This window comes from Agrilus planipennis, unplaced genomic scaffold (genome assembly GCF_000699045.2).
Source record: "Agrilus planipennis isolate EAB-ADULT unplaced genomic scaffold, Apla_2.0 scaffold120, whole genome shotgun sequence".
NCBI lineage: Eukaryota > Metazoa > Arthropoda > Insecta > Coleoptera > Buprestidae > Agrilus > Agrilus planipennis.
The window spans coordinates 745,391-770,524 of NW_020438891.1; the positions used below are offsets into that span (position 1 = coordinate 745,391).

Consider the following 25,134-nt stretch of genomic DNA (forward strand, 5'->3'; position numbering starts at 1 on the left):
AAATCACATAGCTCTGCAGTCTTTGACATTTTCACTTATTGATAATCAAATCAAAATCAACATAACAACCCCTCATTTAAGGAAATACTTTAATTGCGCCTTAAAAATACTTAAAATAGGTGAGATGTTTATTTGAGTAAGTATAGTAGACTAGACTCATTTTTCTTTTGAAGATACGAAATGTCTATTTATCTACTTCGCTTGGATGGAATTTAACGCGCCGAACATGACCGAGCAGAGCGCGAGAACTCCCGAACGCAGTTTCGGTTTCGGTCGTAGTTTCAGCAGGTTTGCCGCCGAAACCGAAACTAAACCGAAACTCGTTTTTTTTGCCGAAACTCGACCGAAACCGAAACCGAACTTTCGGTCGGACACTAATCCACACACTTGATATTTTTTTCTCTTCGAATTGGAAACGTGTAGGCATATCCCACTGAGTAAAAGTATTTTTTACGTTTGTTGTGAATCGAAGGCAATAAAAGTGCGTCTTATTTTCGCTTTGCGCGGTATCTATAGCTGCTAGCTTATAGCCTTGACTGTATTATGAACGTGTACCCGAAACTGATTTTCCATAGTTAACCGGATTATCAACTACAAAGACTTAATCGCCCACACGAATAAGTATAAGCACTTTAATAAGAGTATCTGTTCCGAACAATATAACTCAATAATGGAGAATTGTCTTGCCGTTGAATAGAATTTATAGAGCTTGAAAATTGTGTTGTCGTAGTAATATTTTGACAACAACATTCTTGATATTAAGAATTACCTCGTGGTGTTGTACGGGAGGTAAAACAATACCCTTTAAATTAATAGCCAATAATTTGGCCTTCCACCTTTCGGTTAGTACCGATACTATTTCTGTTTAATAGTCAAATTGTCAACACTGTTGATTACAAGCGAAATTTTTTACAGTATCAAATACCAGCTAAATTGAAACGAAAGCAGAAAAGTCAGTTAACAACATAAAGATTATGTCATCAATAGGTACTGTTGTTAACCTAGTGTCAATCTAAAACTAAAAGAGGGCACATAAGTACTCAACCTTTGCACTCCTTAGTAATCTGTCTGTTACAGTTTATTGTAGAAGCTAACACAGATTATATAATTTAGAAATTAGTTATTCGTTTTGTCAGGTAAAAATTATTATTAACAGCCCAATTTTGGTATAAAAAACTAACTTAAAAATTATTCAGTAAGACTGTTTTGTAAATATACGCGACAACAGCACGAGCTACTAAATGTACTGCACGGTAGCACAACATGGGCGTACGATCGTGTTGTTTTGTGCAACTTTCAACAAACGTTAATAGAACAGTGGTATGAATGCTCCGTTATCATGAAGACAGACCCAGGGTCCATTCTCAGTCGATGCTACAGCTTTTTTCAATTTATTTTTTCTAAATTACTTCTTAATATTTAATCTATAAATTAAAGTATGCTTTTGTTTGGTTACTTAGTATTTTAAGGTAACAGTAGGAAAAGACAACACGCAATTTGGTAGGATCACGTAGGATGCATCATCATCATCATCATCATTATCATAAGGTCATCAGTTCTAAGGTTGTTTGGACACGTACCTCCACTCTTTCCTATCCTGAGCTAAGCTTCGCATTTCCCTTAAACTAGAACATCCCACATCCTTAACTATTTGCGAACAGTAATCTAATCTAGGTCAATCCCTACCCCTCCTGACTCCCGTTTCTGCCTCTAATATGTCTCTGACTAAACCTTCATATCTGAGAACGGAGAAGAAAGGAGATAGCTTTAAATAAAATTGATGCGGTACTGACAAAACAGTACTATACGTAAATAAATAAAAGTAAAATAAAAATACTGGTATGCAAGGGAAGCAAAAGTAGGGTAAGAATGAATATAAAGATAGGAGATAACAAATTAGAAGAAATGGCCGATTGTAGGTATCTAGGAAGTAAGATAAGTCAGGACGGATGGAGTAGTAGGGATATAAAGCACAGAATAGTGCAGGGTCGAGTCGTTTTTAATAAAAATAAGTCACTTCTATGCTCGCGAACGATTAATTTGGAAATTCGAAAAAGGTTAAAGGTGTATGTCTGGAGCGCGGCGTTGTACGGGTGCGAAACATAGACAGTGGGCGCGGCGGAAAAGAAAAGGCTAGAAGCGTTAGATATGTGGTGTTACAAGCGAATGATGAGGATACTGTGGATAGAGAAGGTTAGAAATGAAGAAGTATTAGAAAGAATAGAAGAACAGATAACTGTATGGAAGTCAATAAGAAATAGGCGAGATAGGTTAGTAGGATGTAAGTAAGATGTAAGTAACAATATTTTTATTTCCTGGACAAATACGAAACACAATGTGTGCTGCAAGCACTTCCTCGTGTTGCAGTATAGAAAAACAAAAAAGCCGACTGTAGATATATATTCCTATGTATGTATACACGGTTCCGTCAGCACGTGTGCATCGCAATTTTCTTCGAAGTACCTAAACCATTGTATCACGACATTTCCGTGTATCATTAATCTTTTGATCCGCTTAGATAAAAATAAATCTAACTGTGATGGTTGGTATTGTGTGTATATGAACGGTTTCATAGTCAACGTGATTCACGCGATAGTCATCTGGCAGATACGACTGTAAAAAGTTATATCAATGTTCTTTTTCATACTTCAAAAATCTCGCAAAAGTGAATTTACATTCTTATTCTTATTCTTATTTAACTGACATCGAGGAATTAAAAATTTAACCAAAATATACAAGAAATATACTGTGTAGGTACTACATTTGCATTACAACCCCTATCTTCCTTGCAGTTCATTTTGTATAGTTTTATCTTCTATAATTTTTTTTCTTGCTTTAAATAGGTACCCAATTTAGATCTAGATATCTAATTCACTAATTATTACCATATGTTAACAGACGTAATTAGATTTAGCCTTTATATAACATCGTATTGAAGTAATTAAGTTTGTTTTCAAACGATAAAGTTCGATTTTTTATTATAGGTTATACTTGTTGCATTCACATGAACGACTGTAGTAGGTAATAAACTGTTATCACATTATTAGTGTGCGTTGGCAAGTAAAATCGTAGGATTACTATTACCTTTACTTGAGCCTGGTTGATTTGTCTTATAACCCATACACCTACTGATTAACTCTTTGTAACGAAATCGGCAAGCATGGCTAATATATAAAAGAAAACCTAACTTAACCTAACGTATATTTAAACTTGTAACTATATACACCTATGCATGTAATTATACAATTATTAAATTAGGAAACTTATTCCAAAATTTATAAATCTGTCTTTTTTAGTGAATATTATCATCATTGTAAGGTCCTGGCATCTCAACTTCTTTCTATCTTTAAGCAATTTTCGCATTTCTCAAAAAACAGAGCGACTCACAAGTCTTACTAATTATTTGCTAACATTAATCTAGGCTAAATCTACGTCTGCCCCTCACAATGCCTTTTTCTACATGGAATATCTCTAACTGTCCCTTTAAGTTTGAGAAGGCATCCTACCAACCTGCCTCGCCAATTTTTGACGTGACAACGTCTTATAATTCGATGCACGCACGAAAAAACATGACTCATGCGGCGTTACCTCGCTCTGAGGCGTTCCATTTAAGGCTTAAAGTGCAAGCGAGAGCGAGGAACGAGCGACAAAGAGGCACAATCGGCCTCCGCGTTCGGCAGCGTTCGACATCTTGAGTGAGCGATGCGTCCGCGTGGACAGCTGCTATACAATAATACATTTCCATTTACCTCCTTCTATATATCCATACAAAATATCTATCAAACAAATAAAATTAAAATTTTCTTTTGAAAAATGAAACCATTCCATCAGTATTTTCTTATGACGTTGTCACGTTCAACTATCGCAAACCGACTTTACAGACAACCGATTTTTTATTGACTTTTTCTGCTCTTCTTAGTACCTCATCATTTCCTGTCATATCCATCTACGGTATTTTTAGCACACTTCTTTAACACTGTATCTCAAACGCCTTCAACTCAAAATTAGTGAGAATAAATGTTAACCTCTAAAAGTCGAATTAAAATCCCCCAAAAGTCGAAAACTCAAATTGATGTTCGAGTTATAGAGGTTCTACTGTAGTATCTGCTTTATGTAAAATCAATTTTAAAGAAGAATACAAAATTTTATAATGATAATATTCGTTATTTAAAAATTTGTTAAGGCATTATTATGCCATAGGAACAATAATAACATTAGGGTGTAATCATGCCATACTGTGTTTTTTTTTATCAAAATAACCAATACCATATATCGCGAGTATTTGCATAAGTCTAATTAAACAGATAAATAATTAGTGTAGTAAGGTAATTGAGGTGCAATTAAACAGCAACGGCAAATAAGTAAACAGACTGTTGCTCCATGTGTATACAATATTATCTGTTCCTTGAGTGACTCGTTCCAATTTCACCGTCGAGGAAATACCTAGGTCGTTTTCTATCTTTTGTAACACATCTTGTTTTGTCGAAGGAACACGCAACGTGCTACTACTTGCGTAAATCTCAAATTTTTGTATTCATATTCATTCCAGTGAGATATCTACTGCAATCTAACGCTCATATTGTATAGTATGTAGTATCGTGTGCTTATCCATTTGGACAATCTAACACGGTACACTCTGACACATTCTTACAGTAATATCACTATTAAGCAGGGGCATACACGATATTTTGGATTAGGGTGTTAACCGGAACGATATATTCGAGGGATGAAATTATTCAATAGATCTTTGCGTATTTTCATATTACGGTGGTTTGTTTTTTTTTTTTACTATTTTTCATAAAGATTTTACGAAGAAGTTTACAAGTTAGTTAAAACATTTCTCATATATTCTCATTTAGGGGAGTTAGAAAGGACTACATCTAAGAGGTCTGTTCAAAAAGTGTTCCGAATTTTGTGTTTTATTTATTTATTGATGAATATCTATTTCGTTCCCTTCAAAGTAATCCCCACCAACGTTTTTTTCAATCCTCGAAGCACTTCAAAAAATCATTTTTTGTGATCTTGTTCAGTTCCTCCTTCGATGCCGTCTTAATCGTAGCGTAGCGTTGTCCTTTCATGAGTCTCGTCAGCTTCGGGAACAACAGTCACAGAGGACCACATCTGAAGAATACGGTGACTACGGCTTATGGATTAGTGTTTTGTTTTTGGCCAAAAGTTCGCGCACAAGCGTTACTATGGTGCAAAAGCCAATTTTTGTTCTTCCACAAATCCGTGTGTTTCTGGCGGATTGCCAGGCTCCTGCAAACGAAGAAAACTGTAAGCAAAACCTTCAGATTCGACCTCACTTTTTTTTTTGGTCTTGACGCGTGCGGCAGCTTCTAGTGGGATGATTGAGCTTTGGTTTCCACGTCATAACCATAAACCCATGATTCGTCACCAGTTATGACCCTCTGGAGCAAATTGGGGCCGTAGCGGACAGAGTTCAACAGCTTCTTAGAAATGTTAATGCAATGCTGTTTTTCGTCGAAATTGAGCAATTGTGGTACGAATTTCGCGGCAACCCGTCTCATGCCCAAATCATTGGTAAAAATCGAATGGCAGAAGTCAGTAAAAATGTTTAGGTTCTCAGCAACTTCTTTAATGTTGATTTGACGATTGGCTAATACCATTTTCTTCACTACATCAATGTTTCTTAGTTCTCTGAGAACATTTGTACCATCAATAAACGTTGGTTCGATCCAAGGTAGCTTCACCGTATGCCACAGAACAACATCGGCTTCTAGGATGTCACTAACTCGTTCTTCATGTCCTACCATGTTATCTTTCCTTTCCCTTGTTCGTATCAATAGCGCCCCTTTTTAAAATAAAAACATTCTTTCATCAACAGTTTTAATGTCCACAAACCCCAATACTGTTCTGACTTCTGGCACAAGTTCTGTTCATATGCTAGGAGCTAGATAATTAGTATGTTGTATTATGGATGTGGCTTAAACCCTTACCACGAAATTTAGTCTCAACAGGGAAGCTCTAAGTGTTTTTGTGAGTTATTTAAACATTGTTTAACTGTCTCAAGAAATCTAAATTTAATTTCTTCTTTTTTTTTTGGCAGACACGCGTACATATGATGGGATTTTTTTTATTTTAAGTAAAGCGTAAATCAAAAATTAGAGATTTTTTGGCACTTGTGACCATTGATTTCTTTGATCAGGATGATTCAAACAACATTACGGTCCATCGAATCCGATTTTCCTATCAAACGCCGCGGGGTATTTTACTAGTAGCTTGTTAATAAAACTGAAATACACTTTTCCTCACATATTTACCATTCTGATGTACAGACATAAACACGTATATAGGTAGTTTACTGCTTAATAGTGTACGTTACGTCTTTAGACGTATAACATGTAGGCACACAGTTACAAGTATAATAACAGGTTGGCAGGGCGTCTTGGACCACTTCTTTCGACATCTTTGTTTGTTTCCCACAAGTGCGTGAACACTTTCGCAATTTCAACAAGAAGATTTAAAAGCCGGAAGGTTCCAGGTCACGAAGTGATTATAATCAGCTCGAACGTAGATAATAATGGAAATTACACTTTGATATGAAAAGCGATACGAAAAGCGTGTTATACTTTAAAAAAAAAAAAAAACGCACGACGTTAATAGTCGGGAAACAATGAACTCTTTTTTTCACTTCTAAATTTCACTAACGTGACACGTTTCATTAGCTTTTCACGTTTCACTCTTATTATGTTACGTAGGAAATGGGGAAAATCTGGCATGATGGGAATTACGGATATCATTTTTTAAATCTTGGTCTTTAAACGATGGTTAAGATTTTTCCAAATTAAATTGCAATAGACAAGAGAGCCATCATCATCATAAGGTCATCAGTCCTAAGACTGATTGGACTGGTACCTCCACTCTTTCCTATCCTGAGCTAAACTTCGCATTTCCCTAAAACTAGAACAGCCCACATCCTTAACTATTCGCGAAGAGTAATCTAATCTAGGTCTACCTTTACCCCTCCTAACTCCTGTTTCTCCCTCTAATATGTCTCTGACTAGACCTTCATGCCTGAAAAGGTGTCCTACCAACCTATCTCGCCTATTTTTTATTGACTTCCATAGAGTCCTCTGTTCTCTTGCTCTTTCTAATACCTCTTCATTTCTAACCTTTTCTACCCACGATATCCTCATCATCCGCCTATAACACCACATTTCGAACGCTTCTAACATTTTCTTTTCCGCCGCTCCCACTGTCCATGTTTCGCACCCGTACAACGCCGTGCTCCAAACATACACCTTTAACAACCTTAAGAGAGCCATACAAAAAAAATTTCCAGCTGGTGGTCCGACCATGTATGTTTTTCGGATCGCTCAATCCCAATTTTACCCCAACTAGTGGTGAACAAAATTGTTCTTGACTTTGCAGACTTGGTCTTGATTTTGTGAAAATGACAAGATCGCATGTATGACAGAAAATTTCAGACAATTATTATGTCGGTTAATCATGATAATTCCAAACAATTTTAAACCAAAAGCCCGTAACAACTTCATAATCCTTTAGGCCCCTAGTCATAAAACTTTATGATCCCATGAGCCTATGTCCCTATAATCAAAATACTGAAACAATATTGCTTAATCTCCTACCATGAAACCATTTAGTAGATTTCGTAAAATGAATGTTCCTCCTCGCGGTGTACATTGGGTAATCCTAATCCTGACGGTCCTACAAATGTTATATAGGATTAGACAGAGTTCAACACCTTGGGAATCAAGAGGATACTTATTCTGTTTTAATTTTGTCAGATATACACCTAGAATAATTTCGCGGTGGGAGATTGAGCGATACTGTTTCAGTATTTTGATTGCGGGGATATATAGGGTTATGAAATCATAAGGCTTTATGGTTAGCGCTTTAAACTATTATGAAGTTATACATTTGCTGAAAGACTTATTTGGGGTTTGGGCTGCATCCTTATTGAATACAGTTTTGACGCTAACCTAACTATTCGTTATAACAGTTTGGATTTCAAATTTTAAGAGATTTTTCAACGATTTTGCAAAAATAATCGTTCACCATTATCAATGATAATGTATCATAATACAATACCGAGAACTCATGAAGATTCTGTCGTCTCACACTGACAGACAGAATAACAAGCGCGCGCTTCCTGATGACATAAGGTCACCCTTTTAGTATTTCTAAATATGTACAGCAAAAATTGGCTATAACAACATCTATCGTCAGCAAATTTATTATTAAAAATAACTCTATAAATCTTATTAATAATAGTTTAACTCTTCATCCCACTTTGTTTGCTGTTTTTAAGGAATTCTCACGCTATTCAGTATTACCCACATTATATATTGTAAAGTCCGATTTTTATCTTTGTCAATCAGTGAAAGTTTTTAGATTTGTCAAGTAAAATTGACGTAATCATAAGATTCCAACTGAATTCGCGCTCCAATTATTTTTTCCCAAAGTATTTAGCGCAATTCAAGAGTCGATTTTGTACTTCACTTTTCCTTTAGAATTATTAGAAATCAATGTCTTTTGCCCATACCATATAAAGTAGTAGTATCCGCGTGTAATAAAACTAAATAATAAATGCAAATTAATAGAACATTTGTTTATTCGGAGTTTACTATATTATCCAATTTTACCAAAGAACGCGACGATTTATTTTACCAATTGAAGACGACACAAAGAGAACAATTACACTGGAGTGACATTGAATAATGAATGTTTAGCCTTAGGTAAGACGTAAATGCCGGAAATAAGACAGGATATGTAATATTTTAAAGCGCTTCGTGTACAAGAAAACCGAAAGGGAATTTTAATGAACATATCGATAGAGATATAGCTTAAAAAAATTCCGTTTGTAGAAATTTTGATAACAAATTACAATTAAATGTGTCATTTAAGTTAAAACATTAAATTATGAATTTAAAATAAAACCAAATGGCGTTTTGTCGAATTGAACTAAATAAAGTGTAAAAAGCCTAAATTCCACAGTAAAAAGTTTAAAAGACGCGTTTTGATAACGAATGTTCTTGTGTGAAAATTCATTTACCTTTTTCATTCACTATTAATTATCTCCATTAATTTGGGTTTAGAATAAATAGAGGAATGCGGGAGGCAATTCTAGCTTTACGGTTAAAAATAGAAAAAGGAAAGAGCGCATACATAATAGGATTCGTCGATTTAGAAAAAGTTTTTGACAAGGTTAAATGGGACAAGATGTTAAATATATTTAAAAATGTAGGGATGAGTTACAGTGATATAAGAGTGATACTTAGTTTTTATAAAGAGCAATAGGCAGTTATAGAGCTGGAGCAGCAACATAGCGAAATAAATATTAGGAAGAGAGTCAGACAAGGATGAACACTGTCACTGCTCATTTTTTTTTTTTTAATGTATACATCGAAGACATGATCAATCATTAAAGACAATGGAACTATATGGATAGATATACAGGGACAAAGCATTAGCAGTACTAACTGTTAAGGAGGAGTTAAATATCACTTTAAATAAAATGGAAGCGGTATTGAGACGAAAAATTAGAAGAAGTGACTGATTTTAGGTGTCTAGGAAGTCACATAAGTCAAGACGGAAGGAATAATAGGGATATAAAGTAGAAAATAGCGCAGGGTCGAGTCGCCTTCAATAAAAAGAAGTCACTTCTATGCTCGCGAACGATTAATTTGGAAAAAGATTGGTAAAGGTGTATATATGGAGCGCGGCGCTGTACGGATGCGAAACATGGACGGTGGGCGCTGCCGAAAAGAAAAGGTTAGAAGCGTTCAAAATGTGGTATTACAGGCGAACAGAGGACTCTACGGAAGTCATTAAAAACTAGGCGAGATAGGTTGGTAGGACACCTTTTCAGGCATGAGGGTCTAGTAAGAGCCTTATTAGAGGCAGAAACAGTAGTTAAGAGGAGTAGAGGTAGACCTAGATTAGATTACTGCTCGCAAATAGTTAAGGATGTGGATATGTTTTAGCTTTAGGGATATGCGAAGATTAGCTCAGAAATGGGTGGAGATGCGTGTCCAGTACGATGATGATTATGATAAATTACTTCAAGTTAATGAGATAATGAGGAAAAAATAGTTGCTGTTGTCACACCCTCGTCTGGAATCGAACCTGGGCCCTTTGGCTTTACGCACCAATCATATGACCACTAATTTTTCCTCATTATCTCATTAACTTGAGGTAATTTACACTGGATGAGAAAAGTAAATGAATTTTCGCATTAGTATTGACCAAAATATAATATCAAAGTGATTCATTTAGTGCGAAGGTTCTTGATGTTTTTCATTGGGCAAAATTCTATATACTGAGGTTTGGAAAACTGATACAACTGCAATATGAAAATGCGTCTTAGGTTTTCCAAATGCTTTGATGTGATGGAATTTTGGGTTTTAGCTTTTTAAAGATTCAGCTTGATCATCAATAAAATCATTTAACACTTACTTAATTTAAAACAAAATTTAAGAGCGAGTAAACATACGATTTTGTAATCACTCATTGCCGATAGGTTTGTTTTAATTTTGTCTTTAATTCAAACTATCCGGCAAAATAAAATCTAATCTAAAAATCAATTTTTCTACCCTAATAAATTTTTATTAAATATATTTACTTTTCAGAAAATACTACAAACGGCACAGTGAACGCCATCTGTAGGACGATGCTACATTTTAGGATTACGTATTTTTCTAAATGTAGCATCGTGCTACAGATGGCGTTCACTGTGCCGTTTGTAGTATTTTCTGAAACGCGCTGTTAAGGCAGCAGGTAAAAGTTGGTCTGTGTTCTGTCGGAGCTGTCTGCGACGCGCTGATGAGATCCAAAAAGATCGAAATCGCGATCAGCGTCTGGCAGTTTCGACAGAATAGAGACCACTTCGAATTATTTTATTTTATATTTACTTTATTTCGGCCTGCTTCCAGTGCGTATGTAGGTACTTTAAACCAGTGGAGAGATAAGTAAAGATCATCATTATTCTAATACCCGCGGTAATAAAACGTCTAAAAATATTTAAATAGACCTGCAACATTTTTTTGCTCCGTTTAATGAGTTGACACATTTGAACGAATGGCCTTTTGCCAAAGGATCTTGACACTTATTAGATATTATAATTATTTTGTCGCTATCCCGTTTTGGGCGTTAGTCAAGGTTAGCAGGCCAAAAATTGAAACTGATTAATTATTTATTGAACGAAACATTTTTTAGTTATCGACAACTTCTTAGATACGTCAACGGAAATAATAATGTGGTTAGAGTTATTATTAGAGTGGAATTAACGTCTATAATGATTAGTAGGATTAGTATCTCGAAAAGTTTTTTTTTTTTTTATACAAATATAAACGCTACATGTGTTTATTACTCCTTCAAATAAATAATGTCAGTCTTTATCAAGGATCCTCTTCCGTTAATTTTCATCAATCATTTTTCTATTTGTGTACGTAGTTTGTTATTAAAATTTAATTGATTTTTACTAAAAGTAGACTGAAGAGAATCTTCCACTCTACCCACCGGCTTTGTACTAAGTAGTACAGTGTTTCCGAACGTTGGAACAAGTCCCATGGGGTGGGGGGTAATTTAATTGTCAAGGCAGGGCAGGCAATTCTAAAACGGGCTCGTTTTGAGAGGATTAGTGAGTCCGAACAAAAGAAAATCGAAAAATTGCAAATTACAATGTTAGTCGTCAGTAATCTTCTTCAGGCGTGCTCTTTTGCGTTGCATGGAATTGAAAATTATAATTTATAGGAGGGGAGGAGAGACAAGAATCATAGTACAAATGTTTATAAAAGTCATGGAACAAGAAATAGTAGAAAACACTACACTATAAAACAGATTAGTTACGATAGACTAACGCCCTAACATTAGTAGATGGTAGGAATGTAATATCCAATTTTCTCCTATATTTCACGATGTGCCCTTAAGTATTCCATGACACAAGTATATCGACACAAATTATACACTCAGAATGAAACTTGTTGCGGTCGACTTTTTCGGTAGTTGAGCTTGATTAACAAAATTAAAGACAGTACAACTGTAGAGATAGATGTTAGTATAGAAAAGTAGGGAAAGAGCGAATGTAAAGACAGGAGACGAAAAATTAGAAGAAGTGGCCGATTTTAGGTATCTAGGAAGTCAGATAAGTCAGAACGGAAGGAGTAGTAGGGATATAAAGTAGAGGATAGCATTCGAAATGTGGTGTTACCGTCGATATAGAAGGTTAGAAATGATGGGCTATTAGAAAAAATAGGAGAATAGAAGACTCTATGGAAGTCAATAAGAAATAGGCGAGATAGATTAGTAGGATACCTTTTTAGGCGTGAAGGAGAGACATATTACAGGCAGAAACGGGAGTTAGGTGGAGACCTAGATAACAAACAGTTAAGGATGTGGGATGTTCTAGTTTTAGTGCGTGTCCAACCAGTTTTACGACTAACGACCTTATGATGATGATCAGTTATTGAATAAGTGCTAATATTGGGTTAGAACTTAGCACTAGTACTTTCTGGCAAGAGACCAAGCAATTTGTTTGGTACTGGGTGAACATTAGCACCCTTTAGTACTTGACTAAGCGTATAATTAGAATAATTAGTTATATATGTTAGTACTACTTAGGTGAATGATAGAAATGTCTCAGAAAAGTTTGTTGTTACAGCTTAAACAAAAAACTAAAATATTGAAATTTTTTTTTCGTTCGCATATTTTTTAATATCTTGAATAAAGTGAATGATTTTTGCAATAATTAAAGTGGGTCAAATTTGTCCCGCCGGCGGGGGTGTCCAAGTTCGACGGTTCTAGTGTTAAGTTTCAAAAGCAAACAATATCAATTTTTTTTGTTAATTTATTTTCATGTAAGTGCAAACATAGGAGGAAGAGAATTATATTGGACCTAATGGGTAAAAAGATTTGTCTCTGTACATTGGTGGAATATTTCAAAGTAATAATACATGTAATCGTAAAAAAATGAAATTAATTAGGTACTTCAAAAGACAAACTCGATTGCTTTGTGTCTCATTTAACCATTTATAAAACGACGACATGACAAGATCTCTAAATAAATAGAACTATGTTGTTTTAAATTACATCTTGTTGGCTTTTTGATGGTATAACGTGTCACTTGGTTGTACAAATTTCTTTGAGAATTGGTAATCCGTCCAGTATTTTTTCGCATTTTCCAGAGTGGCAGATTGTGTTGTTTGAAGTTCAACAATACGGTTCAATAAACTTCTGGACAAATGAACTCTCTTAAAATTGACGTAAATATTTTTTCTATTTAATATCCCTTTGTTGTATTCAAATTGAATAGGAATGTCCTCGATATTCAGACTCTTGCCTCTGAATGTATATCTTGGTTCCTACAAAATCAAGTAGGGCTAAATATATAGAAAAGGCGACTGCGGCATGGAAATAATAAAATAGCCAAAAGGACTTATCCCAATAACGACAACTAATTTAAAAAACATCTTTAGTGAAAGTCTGAGTTTTAAATAGTTGTGGTCATTAGGGTAGGTCCTTTTGGTTATTTCATCCCTTCTGGTTAATCTAACATATCAAATTTGAAAAAGCATCTACTATGGGATACGATGAAATGCTTGAATTTCTAAACCCAGCCGCTATATGAAATTTATTTACATTCCTGTAGTCAAGGGGAAGGACTTGTCACTTCGTCCGTGTTGTCTTTTCCTACCCCTAATCAATAAAATAAAAGTATTCTTCGATAAAAGTAATTGAGGGAAGCAGAAGAATGATTTTATAAACAGCAGAACCTCTTTAAGTCGAACCTCGATAAGTCGAAAACCTCCAAAAGTCGAAAAAATATTTTGTTCCCTTCCCTTCAAGGCCCAATACTTCTATTACTCGAAATAACAACCCTGTATCAGTTGAAATAATCGGTGAATCCCTGCAGGCCATATTTTCCCTCTATAACTCGAAAAATTAAATTGGACCTCTGTATCTGGAACATGGCAATGTTTTATTTTACAACCTTTACAGCTCGTTAATTTGAAACTTATTACGTCTACAGTTCGAAGCAAACTAAGTTATCGACTTGCCGACAATGTAACAGCAAATCTTAACCTCAACAAGTCGAATCAAAATCCTCCACAAGTCTAAAACTCTATAACTCGAATTTTTTGGGGACTCCCTTGATGTTCGAGTTGTAGAGGTTCTGCTGTAATTGCTTAGGGCCATACGGTTACTATAGGAAAAGACAATACGAACGAAGTGTGTTGTTATCATGTTCATGTGTTTCCTTGTGTTGAATGCCTGTCCGAAAAGAGTTTCTGCAACGGCTGATGGACAGCTACTAAGAGCGTCTTGATTACCGTAGTAATGAGTTTTGTGATCTTCTTTGGAGGCATCCTCATGAATTTTTTGTACAGAGGATGCAGTTTTCTTTTATCAAGTTCCATCATTCTCTGTTCAACGGAAACAAATGGAGGTAAAGAAATATGAGGCAAATTTTTTTCTTCCAGATTTGCCTCGATTCTTTTAAGTAACAATTCTTCCCTACTGGGCTGCAGTTCTATTATCGGTGGTTTGTCTTTAACAACTATGTGGGAAGTACCTTCAGTTCTAAATACATGGTCGTCGTCACCCAATGCAGAAAGATCAGGATCACAATCTATGGATGTAAATCATAAATTGTAAAATACTCGTATTTTTGAGACAGGAGTCATGAAAGACAAGCGTTTAGTAAGAAAAGATCCAATAAATCGGAACGTACCGGCGTCATGTTCTGCTTTACATTCCGCTTGCTTCTTTAGGTTGAAAATTTCAAATCTCTTCTTTTCATATTTCTCAAAAAAACTAAAAAACGATCGTTTCTTTTTCGGTTTCTTCGCACACGCGCCGCATTTCGGTTCTTTCCTTTTACATAACACGTCAGTTGAATGTGAAAACAGTTTGTCTTGTATTAATCCCTGTGGTCTTTGAAACAGGACCGAACTTCTGATTTTAGTAAGAGACATTGCGAATTTTGACGAGGTATCTCTTTCTGAAAAATTAAATTGTTACGTCACTTTGAGTTGTAAAAATTGCGTTTTGATTATTTACAAGTTGTATCCATAGAAATATCGTTTACTATTAATATCTGTCCAAAGGGTGTATGGTGCAATTTAGCATTTAAACATGTGCAACACGTCGAAAGATTGGCGATTCTTAGTTCAAATTTCTATAAAACGATAACATCTTGGATATCATTAGGTACAGTCGATGTGACAACCAAATAATGCCTATCATATCCGAACTTTGAATTTTGATACGCTACTATATGTGCTAGAGACGTAAATGTTAGTAAAGGAGTCAGACAGGGCTGCACACTATCGCCGCTACTTTTTAATCTATACATCGAAGTCGCGATCAACATCATCAAAGACAGTACAACTATAGGGATAGATATACAAGGGTAAAACATTAGTATCCTTAGATTCGTAGATGATATAGCTGTATTAGCAAGGAGGAGTTAGAGATAGCTTTAAATAAAATGGAAGCGGTATTGACAAAACAGTATTGTATGAAAATAAATTAAAGTAAAACTAAAATACTGATACGCAAGGGCAGAAAAGGTAGAGAAAGAGCGAATATAAAGATAGGAGGACGAAAATTAAAAGAAGTGGCTGATGTTAGGTATCTAGGAAGTCAGATAAGTCATGTCGGAAGGAGTTGTAGGGATATAAAGCAGAGGATAGTGCAGAATTGAGTCGCCTTCAATAAAAAGAAGTCACTTGCACTTCACTATGCTCGCGAACGGTTAATTTAGAAATTTACAGGTGCGAAACATGGACGGTGGACTCAGCGGTTAAAAGGTTAGAAGCATTCGAAATGTGGTGTTACAGGCGAATGATGAGGATACCGTGAATAGAGAAGGTTAGAAATGAAGAGGTATTAGAAAGAATAGAAGAACAGAGGACTGTATGGAAGTCAACAAGAAATAGGCGAGATAGGTTAGTAGGACACTTTCTCAGACATGAAGGTGTAGTCAGAGACATATTAGTGGCAAAAACAGGAGTAAGGAGGAGTAATTGTAGGTACTCTAAACTTTATGCGACAAATAAAGTACACTAAAATAATTTATTTCAGATGATTTGATTTCTCTGAGATTTTAAGATATAATATATAGAAAAAGAGCGGTTGTAAGAATTTTTGCGTAAAATATAATGACAGAGTTACTGAGATCGATAAATAAATAGTTTAATGAGATGCTGTGTAATTGTTGAACAGTGATAATTATTTGTTAAAAGTAATGAAAAATATGTTTTTAAGCAAAATGATCGAGTAAAATAAATTGTACTCTATTTCGACACAGCGTAATTTGTTTTTCTACCTTTAATAGCCAACGTCCTTTTTATTTATATAATAAAAAAGTGGCAACCCTAGACGTGCGTGTCCAACCAGTCTGTTGTCGCCCAGGTTAAGGCGACACTCCTTAAAACTACAGGTGCTTCTTTCTTCTTTCTTACTTACTATTAACCACACAGAAGCACAACGACTTAAAAACTATTTGTACTAACTAGCTAACTTACTATGTAACAACTGGTACTGACTGCAACTGCAACTCTCTCTCTAACTAACAAAAACTATTGTACAACTTTATATAATTCCTTTTATCGTGCAATAAGAGACCAAAGCTCATCAAAAGGCGCGTGATCCGCCCTATTGTCCATCTCACACGTTATTTACCTTTCACATGAGAAACGCAACAGTTTCCGGTTTTAATTGACTTAGCTGAAGTAATAACGTTGATATAATGACAATCGATAAAACCCGAACAAAGAATATTACAAAAGAAAAGTTTGAATAAGTATGTATATCGAAATAATGTTATTTTTAAATTATACAAAAAGATTTATGATTATATTATTAATTATTGATCTACAACAAGTCTGAGGCTTGACGAGTGACGACCTTATGCTGATGGAGGTATTTGCCTTACAGAATCTCACACCACGTTGTAGAATCGTTAGGAATATCCAACGAGTCTGTAATAATTTAACTTTCATACTATGTAATTGACGAAAACGTATTAATTGTTGTTATATTACGCCTAACTACATATGATAAAATTCACTTGAAGTGTGAAGTCTTTTAACAAATGGTGCTTTCCATATTGTATAAGTAGCTGCTTCCGATTAATTAACTGATTTATCCATTTAAGTGGTAACTTTTTTTTTAATAATTGATGGACCGAATTTCACAACCGTTTAACACCCGGACAGTTTAATGATATTATTGTACAGTAACATGCTGTAAATATAGTGGATCTTAAAAACGTTTTATTTATTCTTCCATCCGGCAATGAAAATAGAAATTTTACTGTTGCTCTTAACGCGGGTCGCGCCCAACGAAAAGACTAATAAGTAATTTCGAAATAGCGCATCCGACGTTAGTGTAAAGTAATTAGAGACTTGCGAGCGGCTTGTTCGAACGATAAAAATAAAAAAAAAAGAGATGTCTTTCACTCGTACGTATGTATGTGTAAGTGCATTCCATATGGCGTATGAACGGTGCAATCACGTTAATTATTAGATACTAATAGCTACGGACTATTTCTTGATTGATACTAAAATAGCTATGCTATTAGCTGCGGCATACCGTTTACGCTTATGCATAATTCTAAACGTTGTTAATTGTATACAAAAAAGGATTTTTGTTGTTTGTTGTAGCTAAATTAATTAATTGCACAATTTGCTTCATCGTGAAAGTTACTATAGTATTTTTTTTTTATTTCTTTCTGCTTACGTAAATGGTTTGAAAAAAGATATTTCGCATTAAGAAATTACAAGAGGAAATTGCATTCTAATCGTCAAGAAGATGGGGCGCGGATATTCTTATTTATGACGTGAGCATTAAATGGGGAAAGGATGGTGCGGCAAAATCTCATTTAAATAGATGTTTCTGCTTCTAATATGTCTCTAACTAGTCCTTCATGCCTGAGGAGGTATCTTATCAGCCTATCTACCCCATTCCTTATTGACTTCCATAGAGTCCTCTGCTTTCCTATTCATTCTACTACCTCTTCATTTCTAACCTTCTCTGTTCACGGAATCCTCATCATCTTCATGTAGCACCACATTTCGAACGCTTCTAACCTTTTCTTTTCCACCATCACAAAATAGCTCAAACCCCAACGCCAAAACACGGGAAGTGAACTTCAGTCCCTGAAGAAAATAACTTTGTTACCGAAAAGTGCTTCTGACATCTAAAGTGTCGTGTTTTGGCGTTGGGGTTTGAGCTATTTTGTTTGTTCTACAACAACCGCCAAAGTTTTTCCAGTCTTCATATTTCCACTATCACCTTTAAGAATCGTTTTAATTTTTAAATTAACTTTTCGCGAGCATAGAACTGTCTCGATCCTGCGCTAATCTTTGTTTTGACGTGACAACGTCTTATAATTCGATGGAGCCAGCTACAAGCACGAAAAAACATGACTCATGCGGCGTTACCTCGCTCTGAGGCGTTCCATTTAAGGCTTGAAGTGCAAGCGAGAGCGCGGAGCGAGCGACAAAGAGGCACAATCGGCCTCCGCGTTCGGCAGCGTTCGACATCTGTCTCTCTCCTACTTGAGTGAGCGATGCGTCCGCGTGGACAGCTGCTATACAATAATACATTTCCATTTACCTCCTTCTCTATATCCATACAAAATATCTATCAAACAAATAAAATTAAAATTTTCTTTTGAAAAATGAAACCATTCTATCAGTATTTTATTATGACGTTGTCACGTTCAACTATCGTCAGTAAACCGACTTTACAGACAACCGATTTTATATCTCTACTACTCCTTTCATCCTGAATTATCTGACTTCTTAGATACCGAAAATTAGCAACATCTTGTAATTTTTCGACTTCTATCTTTATCTCCGCTCGTTCCCTACCTTTCCGTCTTCTTCTTTCTCCTTCGTTTTCTTCTTATTCGAGACATTACAATATTTTAATACTTATTTATAAATACACACACGGTCAATAAATACAAATTCCGTATTTTTAACAATTGTGCAACTTGTCGTTTTCTGTGCAACGTAGTAATCGGCTCGAATTTAAGTCGATAATAAGTACATAATTTTCAAGTGCATCAATTTTTTCTATTTTTAATAAGGGGGGCTAAATAAAGATATAGTAGAAGTTAAGAGTGCCAGAAGTAGACTGACTAACTGTCCCCAAACAGTTGTAGGATTCTCTATCTTTCGAGAAAAGCAAAATTGATCCGAGATAAGAAGTAGAGGTACGCAGAGGCGGATTAAATGTCGAGAGCACCCTAGGCTAGCAACTCGTAGGCCCCTCTGGCGGTCATATATTTTGCAAAATAATTTTTGGAAGCAGCAGGTACTTTCTTATTTTTTGTTTTTAGTTTAAAAACTTCCGCGCGCGCCCCTTTCTAACCTTGCGCCCTAGGCATGTGCCTAGCTTGCCTGCCACTGGAGATACGTGTCCGATTAGCCTTCGTGCTGAGGTCTTTATGACTTTGATGAGATGCTCTTTAATATTTTATGATTTATTTTGCTATTCTTTACTACAAATAAATTGCGTTCTTAACAATACCGTTCGTGTTGTAATCTCGTAATCTTGAGTGGAGAGTCTTTTGTGAAACAATGCTCAACTGTTTGTCTTTAATCAACTTGCACCGTTACAATCGTAAAACGCTTGCATTTACGGTGTGGGTGGGTATGACTCCTTTGAATAGAATGCACGCAGTTGTAACGTTTTCTTTGGAAAAGTGACTTAAATAGCGTACACTGCCTGCCTAACAATGCATTTCAAATTAAATTCATTGTATTATAAAGTGTAAGTCCAGACAGTGGCGGTTTGCCCATAAGGCCTGCTCAATTGCGGAACACGTAAAATTTTAATGATAATATTGTCTTGTACAATAATTAGTTATTTTTAATCACTTTGGGTTTCTGAATCCGTTCTTAGGCTAAGCAATATTCAGTCGGAGACGTAGTTAGGTAACCAAACGCCCTGGTGCAAAAAGAAACTGGGGCTCTAACTAAAGTGTTTAGGTTTTATCAAGTCAAAATATAAATACAGTGGATTTCGAATATAACGACGACGAAAGGACCACTGTAATTTCGTCGTTATATCCGGAAGTCGTCACAGGCAAAGGTAAAGAGATATGGTCCTTCGAGCCGGATTTTGTGCTGTATCCGGCTCGAAGGACCGTTTGTTTTAGCCTTGTAAGGGATCGTATCTGGCAATATCCTGCTGCTAACTATTAGTATTGCAGAACATTGCCAGATACGAGCCCTTACAAGGCTAAAACAGTTTTTGAGAACGCGATTACAAACAAACGAATGTTAATGTTATATTTAATCATTGTTCTTGCGCCGCCCATGATTGAAGGTGTAATATAGTTTCTATACTTTGCGAAGTTCATTAACCATTGTGATGCAAATGTTGCTTTTTTTGTTTAAACTTGTTCCTGTACATGTTGTTTATGATACTTATTATATACGTACATATACAACAAGCAAATGCAGCCATAACCGTATATACATATATATATTAGTACGTATTAATTTATGTAGTTGTGTTATGTGCAACGAAGAATATATGTACGTAATTCTCAGTTTCGCTGTCTTTGGAATGACACCTCACTCGTCTATGTTCGATATTTTTAAATGTTGTTTTTTTCCAAAATCCGTTCTCGGTGCGCCCCTGGGTAATACTTAGAATATGCTGTCATAATTGCAACCAAATCGACCCAATAGTTCCCAACCTTCATTCTACACACATCACATAAAAAAAAAAGAATTATAACAAACACCCCACAAAACAAAACATATATACATAATGACATCAAAGGCAAAACCAAGATAATAATTTTTTTCTATTTACTTGAATTGTACCTTTCCATCTTTCTTTTCTTTAAAGTTTCTTTTAATATTATCAGCCCCTTACCATTCTCATTTATCAATTCTCTACATACTACTTCCCTTTCATTTTTTACACTCTCTTCTATAACATTCTTTAACATCTCATTCTCTTTTCCACATTCTGAATTTTCTTCTTCTTTCATCCAGCAGTTGCTTTCACTGCATTCATCCCCCATTCTAAATCTCGCTATTACCCTTATATCTTTTCCTGCCCTGAAATATATATAAATAAAATCAATTCTCCCACAGAAATTATTTTGTGTATTCCTTAAGTGTTCGCCTCGTGCTATTTCGTAACTCCTTTTCTTCTCTATATTACCTAGATCCTTTCTATTTCATCACTATTCCTCTAGTTGTTTCTGACTTATCATTATCTCTCTTATCGTTTGTGCTTTCTTTCTCAATGCTTTTTTCTCCATATCTCTCTTCCTATATTATCTACTTTCTGCAGTTCTCTTATTGTTTCTTCGTATCTTACTATTCTTCCTTTCGTTTCCTCTACCATTTTCCCACATCTTGTTTCTCTTCTTACAATGTAATCAGGTGTACTTTTCTCCAAGTTTAAAATACATTTTTTATACTTGTGTTTTATGTTCTCAACGTTTTTGTGCTCTTTTCTTCCCTATATTTCAACCCCATAAAAGTACACTTTTGATTACTGAATCAAATGTCATTTTACAATACCAGTCATCTTTGCATAATTTTTGCCCAATTTCCCAAATTATTCCTAACATTGTGTTTGTCTTTGCTTTTTTAGATTTTACTATGGCCGCCTCATCTTATATTCGCATAACAAATACCCAAGGAAGCTATATTTATTAAATCTCTCAATTCTGTTTTCCATCCATCTTTTCTCCCTTTTCTCTATTCCTTTTCTTCATCTTGTTTGCCCAAATTCCATTACTTTTGTTTTTTCAATACTAATGTAATTTCCAAACATTACACTCTCGTCATCCTCTTTGAAGTTCCAATACTCATTACTAGTAATCCTATGTCATTGCATATAATGGCGTCGATATGTTTTTTTTTCTTCCGATGGTCAATCCTTCTTCATTCTCCTTCTCATTGTTTCTTCTACATCACCTATACGTGTATGTCCTTGCACACTTAATTTACATTCCTATCCCTGTCTCTTATATTTATATATTTTGACATTATTTTCACATAAAATTTCTGATTGAAGAGTTTGTTTTTTTTTTCGTTTTTCAATAGTAAAAGTAGGGTAACTTTAGCTTTTATTGCAAACAAAGCCCACTCTGATGGGTCATCTTTTAATTATAGATTATTCGTTTCAAAGAGATTTCTAACTGAAAACCATTAAAGGAAAATGTGTCTTAGAGTTTTGCAAAAAATTGAACTACAACTACGTATATCTTTTCAAATGCAAGTGTATCTAACTTCTTTTGCTTTGATTATTGTTATTATTTAACCAATTGGTTGGCGAGCTATTGGAGAAAGGGACGTATACGTTTTGCAAATAACCTTTACTAAAAACAAAGTGTTTTCTGTATAAATATGGCAATAAACCAGTTATCTAGTTACCTTACTGCTTCACGAAAGTCTTGTGTGGGCTTGATTTAGAACTGTAATAACGTTGTGGTTGCTTAAGGTCACTGGAAAGAACATGAGTCACTAGCCAATAGCCGTGTGACTGTACAGTATATGAAAATATCACCTCAGGCTCCATATTAACATCCTGGTTACTGCCGTGTAACAAACTTATTTTCTAGTGTTTAATTTGACTCACGAACTCCGTATTTTATTTAAAGAATGCTTCAGAGTTTTATTGTATAATGGCATAATCTATTGACTGATGCTTTTGTATTTTTACTGATGACTGAGTGGCTACTTTTAAAGAAACAAAAAACAACAATTTTTTATTCTTATTTAGTTAATGAAGCTATCTATCGAGTAAACAAATTCATTAAAGACATAGGTAATTTGTAATTGTGGGAAAAATTGTGATGTTACTATAAGACTATCACAGATGACAATATTATGGTAATTTCGTCATTAAAAAATTAACGCTTGAACACCTGCGTGGGTCAGTTTCCAAAGGCGAAGTCTCCAATAACTTGTAAAACTAAAAGAAAACTGTTTTACTATCTAGTTCCACAAATTTTGTAGATATGTAACACACAACCAATTCCTCGCTCCTATCAGTTCCATGTTCGTTAAAATTCACAAAAGATGTGCAGTAAAATGGCTAATTGCGAGTCCAAATATTTACAACAGACTTCGCCTTCTTAAACTGACCCTAGTAAACATTATCTCACGCCTCTATACAATAGTAATTTAGAAGCAGTGTTTACGTAGGTTCTAGAATTACTATCAAATTACACGTATGTCAGCATTTTACTTTTATTATTACAAAAAGAAGTGTGCGGGACCACTGGCTACACGGTTTACGTGTAAGCGATTAAACGTGCGCCATGCAAATACATGTGTTTTTTTACACTTTTTATTTGTGAGAAAAAGGAATCCACACAATCCTTATAGACTTATAATATTATAGTAAAATTGACTGAAATTGGAGTAAGATGTTATTACGACTTTGTGATCGAAGGCTATAATGACTACGAAATCAAAAAATAAAAATTTTTTAGCCACGATCTTCAGCCTATCTAATATTGCATAACTGATAACGAATATCCAATCTTATTATCTCTTCAGGTACTCGAGATAAGTAGAAATGTTACTGGAGCGTAAATGGTGACCTCTATAAATATTTTCAAGGTCACCTTGAACTGACCTTGGAAATACCACCTTTAGCTACTTCTCTTTAGAATCGAGTATGTCCACTTATCTATATAGTACCTGAAGGGATAATCTATTAAATATCTTATCAGTCAAGTATATCGTAGCTCAGAACATTTTTATTTTTTGACCTTTTGCCCATGAGGACTTTTGATAAGAAAGTCACAATGAACATCATACTCAAATTGCAGTAATTCATTATTAAGGCGCGTTCTCCCTGAATGTTGGTAATGACTTCCGGCCTACGTTCACGTATAAATAAGCATGAGGGGATGAAGTTTCATAGAAATTTATTTCGGTATTTTTACCTCATATTGACGATGCGACATGCATACCTACTTTGAAAACAGTTAATAAACTTTTACATTTAGCTAATTAATTCGTTAATTAGTATCCGAATACAGTTAGAAAAGAAAAAAGAACAAAGGCGTGATATCAGACAGTGTAAATTAACATTGGCCTTGGTTAGAGCCGAAAACCATATATTAACACGTTTGCACGCACTTTCAGTTCCGAGATTTAACCTTTCTGAAACTTATTTGGTGAATATTTACGTACACTTGTTCGTTTTGTTACGTGCATTGTTCTAGCGGCCTATTTAAACCGTAAAATGGAAAACTATTTAATAATTTTGTTTTATCGTATTGTTACTAAAACTGTAATGCGTGATATTTTTTATTTTTACGTATAATGAACATTATTATTGAAAAATTGTCTGCTCATCATCAAAACATATATTAAAACTGTTAACGTTTTGATTCGTATTACAAATTTACTTTAAATCTAAAGTCGAGTTGTTGTTAAAGTTTACATAGTTCCTCCAAATTTAGACAGTGGTACGAGTTGTACGGATAGAAAGCACTTACATTTGAATCATGGCGAGATTTTCATGATGTATGTATATGCAACCAATCATACACCCAAACGGAGACATTTAGACCCGTCCACGTTTTGCCCATTGTTTTTTCAGCTAGAATACGTGAAAATTAGATCATGATCAAACATCGTAGATATCGAAAGTGGTCGAAAGGCACAATTTTATCTATTAATTGTCTAAACATTTTAATAGTCGCTTACTTCCAACATATAATATAATATTATGAGAGCAGATTGCAGCAAGCTTTATGATTCCAAGTCAAAAAATTCTTTTTGGCCTTTTAGTTTGCCCCGCACGCAATCTGTCACAAATGTTCCTCTATCTACAAATATTGATTATTACTATTTTTAATTGATAGGTTAGTTTGTACAAAGAGCAACAGGCAGTTATAGAGCTGGGGTTGCAACGTAGAGAAGTAAATATTAGGAAGGGAGTCAGGCAGGGATGCACACTGTCACCGCTACTTTTTAATCTATACATCGAAGACGCCATCAACATCATTAAAGACAGTACAACTGTAGGGATAGATATACAGGGGCAAAAAATTAGTATGCTTAGATTTGCAGATGATATAGCAGTATTAGCATCTAGCAAGGAGGACCTAGAGATAGCTTTAAATAAAATGGAAGCGGTACT

The 25,134-nt window shown here is 35.0% G+C and overlaps 2 protein-coding genes across 2 annotated transcripts in view; one reads left to right on the forward strand and one right to left on the reverse strand.

Moving 5' to 3' along the window:
- The window catches only part of LOC108742927 (bicaudal D-related protein homolog), a 108,750-nt gene that overhangs the window by 32,705 nt on the left and 50,911 nt on the right, over positions 1 to 25,134 (forward strand). The gene's annotated exons all lie outside the window — the stretch shown is intronic.
- Positions 12,829 to 15,056, reverse strand: LOC108737934. Its single transcript, XM_018471121.2, has 3 exons — positions 14,717 to 15,056; positions 14,316 to 14,614; positions 12,829 to 13,346 (listed from the first exon to the last, which is right to left on the reverse strand). The coding sequence occupies exons 1-3, from the start codon at positions 14,958 to 14,960 to the stop codon at positions 13,071 to 13,073; spliced, it is 819 nt and encodes a 272-aa protein (XP_018326623.1). The 5' UTR covers positions 14,961 to 15,056; the 3' UTR covers positions 12,829 to 13,070.

What these genes read in the sequence shown, in the direction of transcription:
- LOC108737934 (XM_018471121.2), bottom strand. Translation starts at nt 14,960, where the DNA reads ATGTCTCTTACTAAAATCAGAAGTTCGGTCCTGTTTCAAAGACCACAG. An exon ending in TAAAGCAGAACATGACGCCG is followed by an intron (nt 14,615 to 14,716) that starts GTACGTTCCGAT and finishes TTACATCCATAG; the next exon opens with ATTGTGATCCTGATCTTTCT. An exon ending in TCACAAAACTCATTACTACG is followed by an intron (nt 13,347 to 14,315) that starts GTAATCAAGACG and finishes TTGATTTTGTAG; the next exon opens with GAACCAAGATATACATTCAG.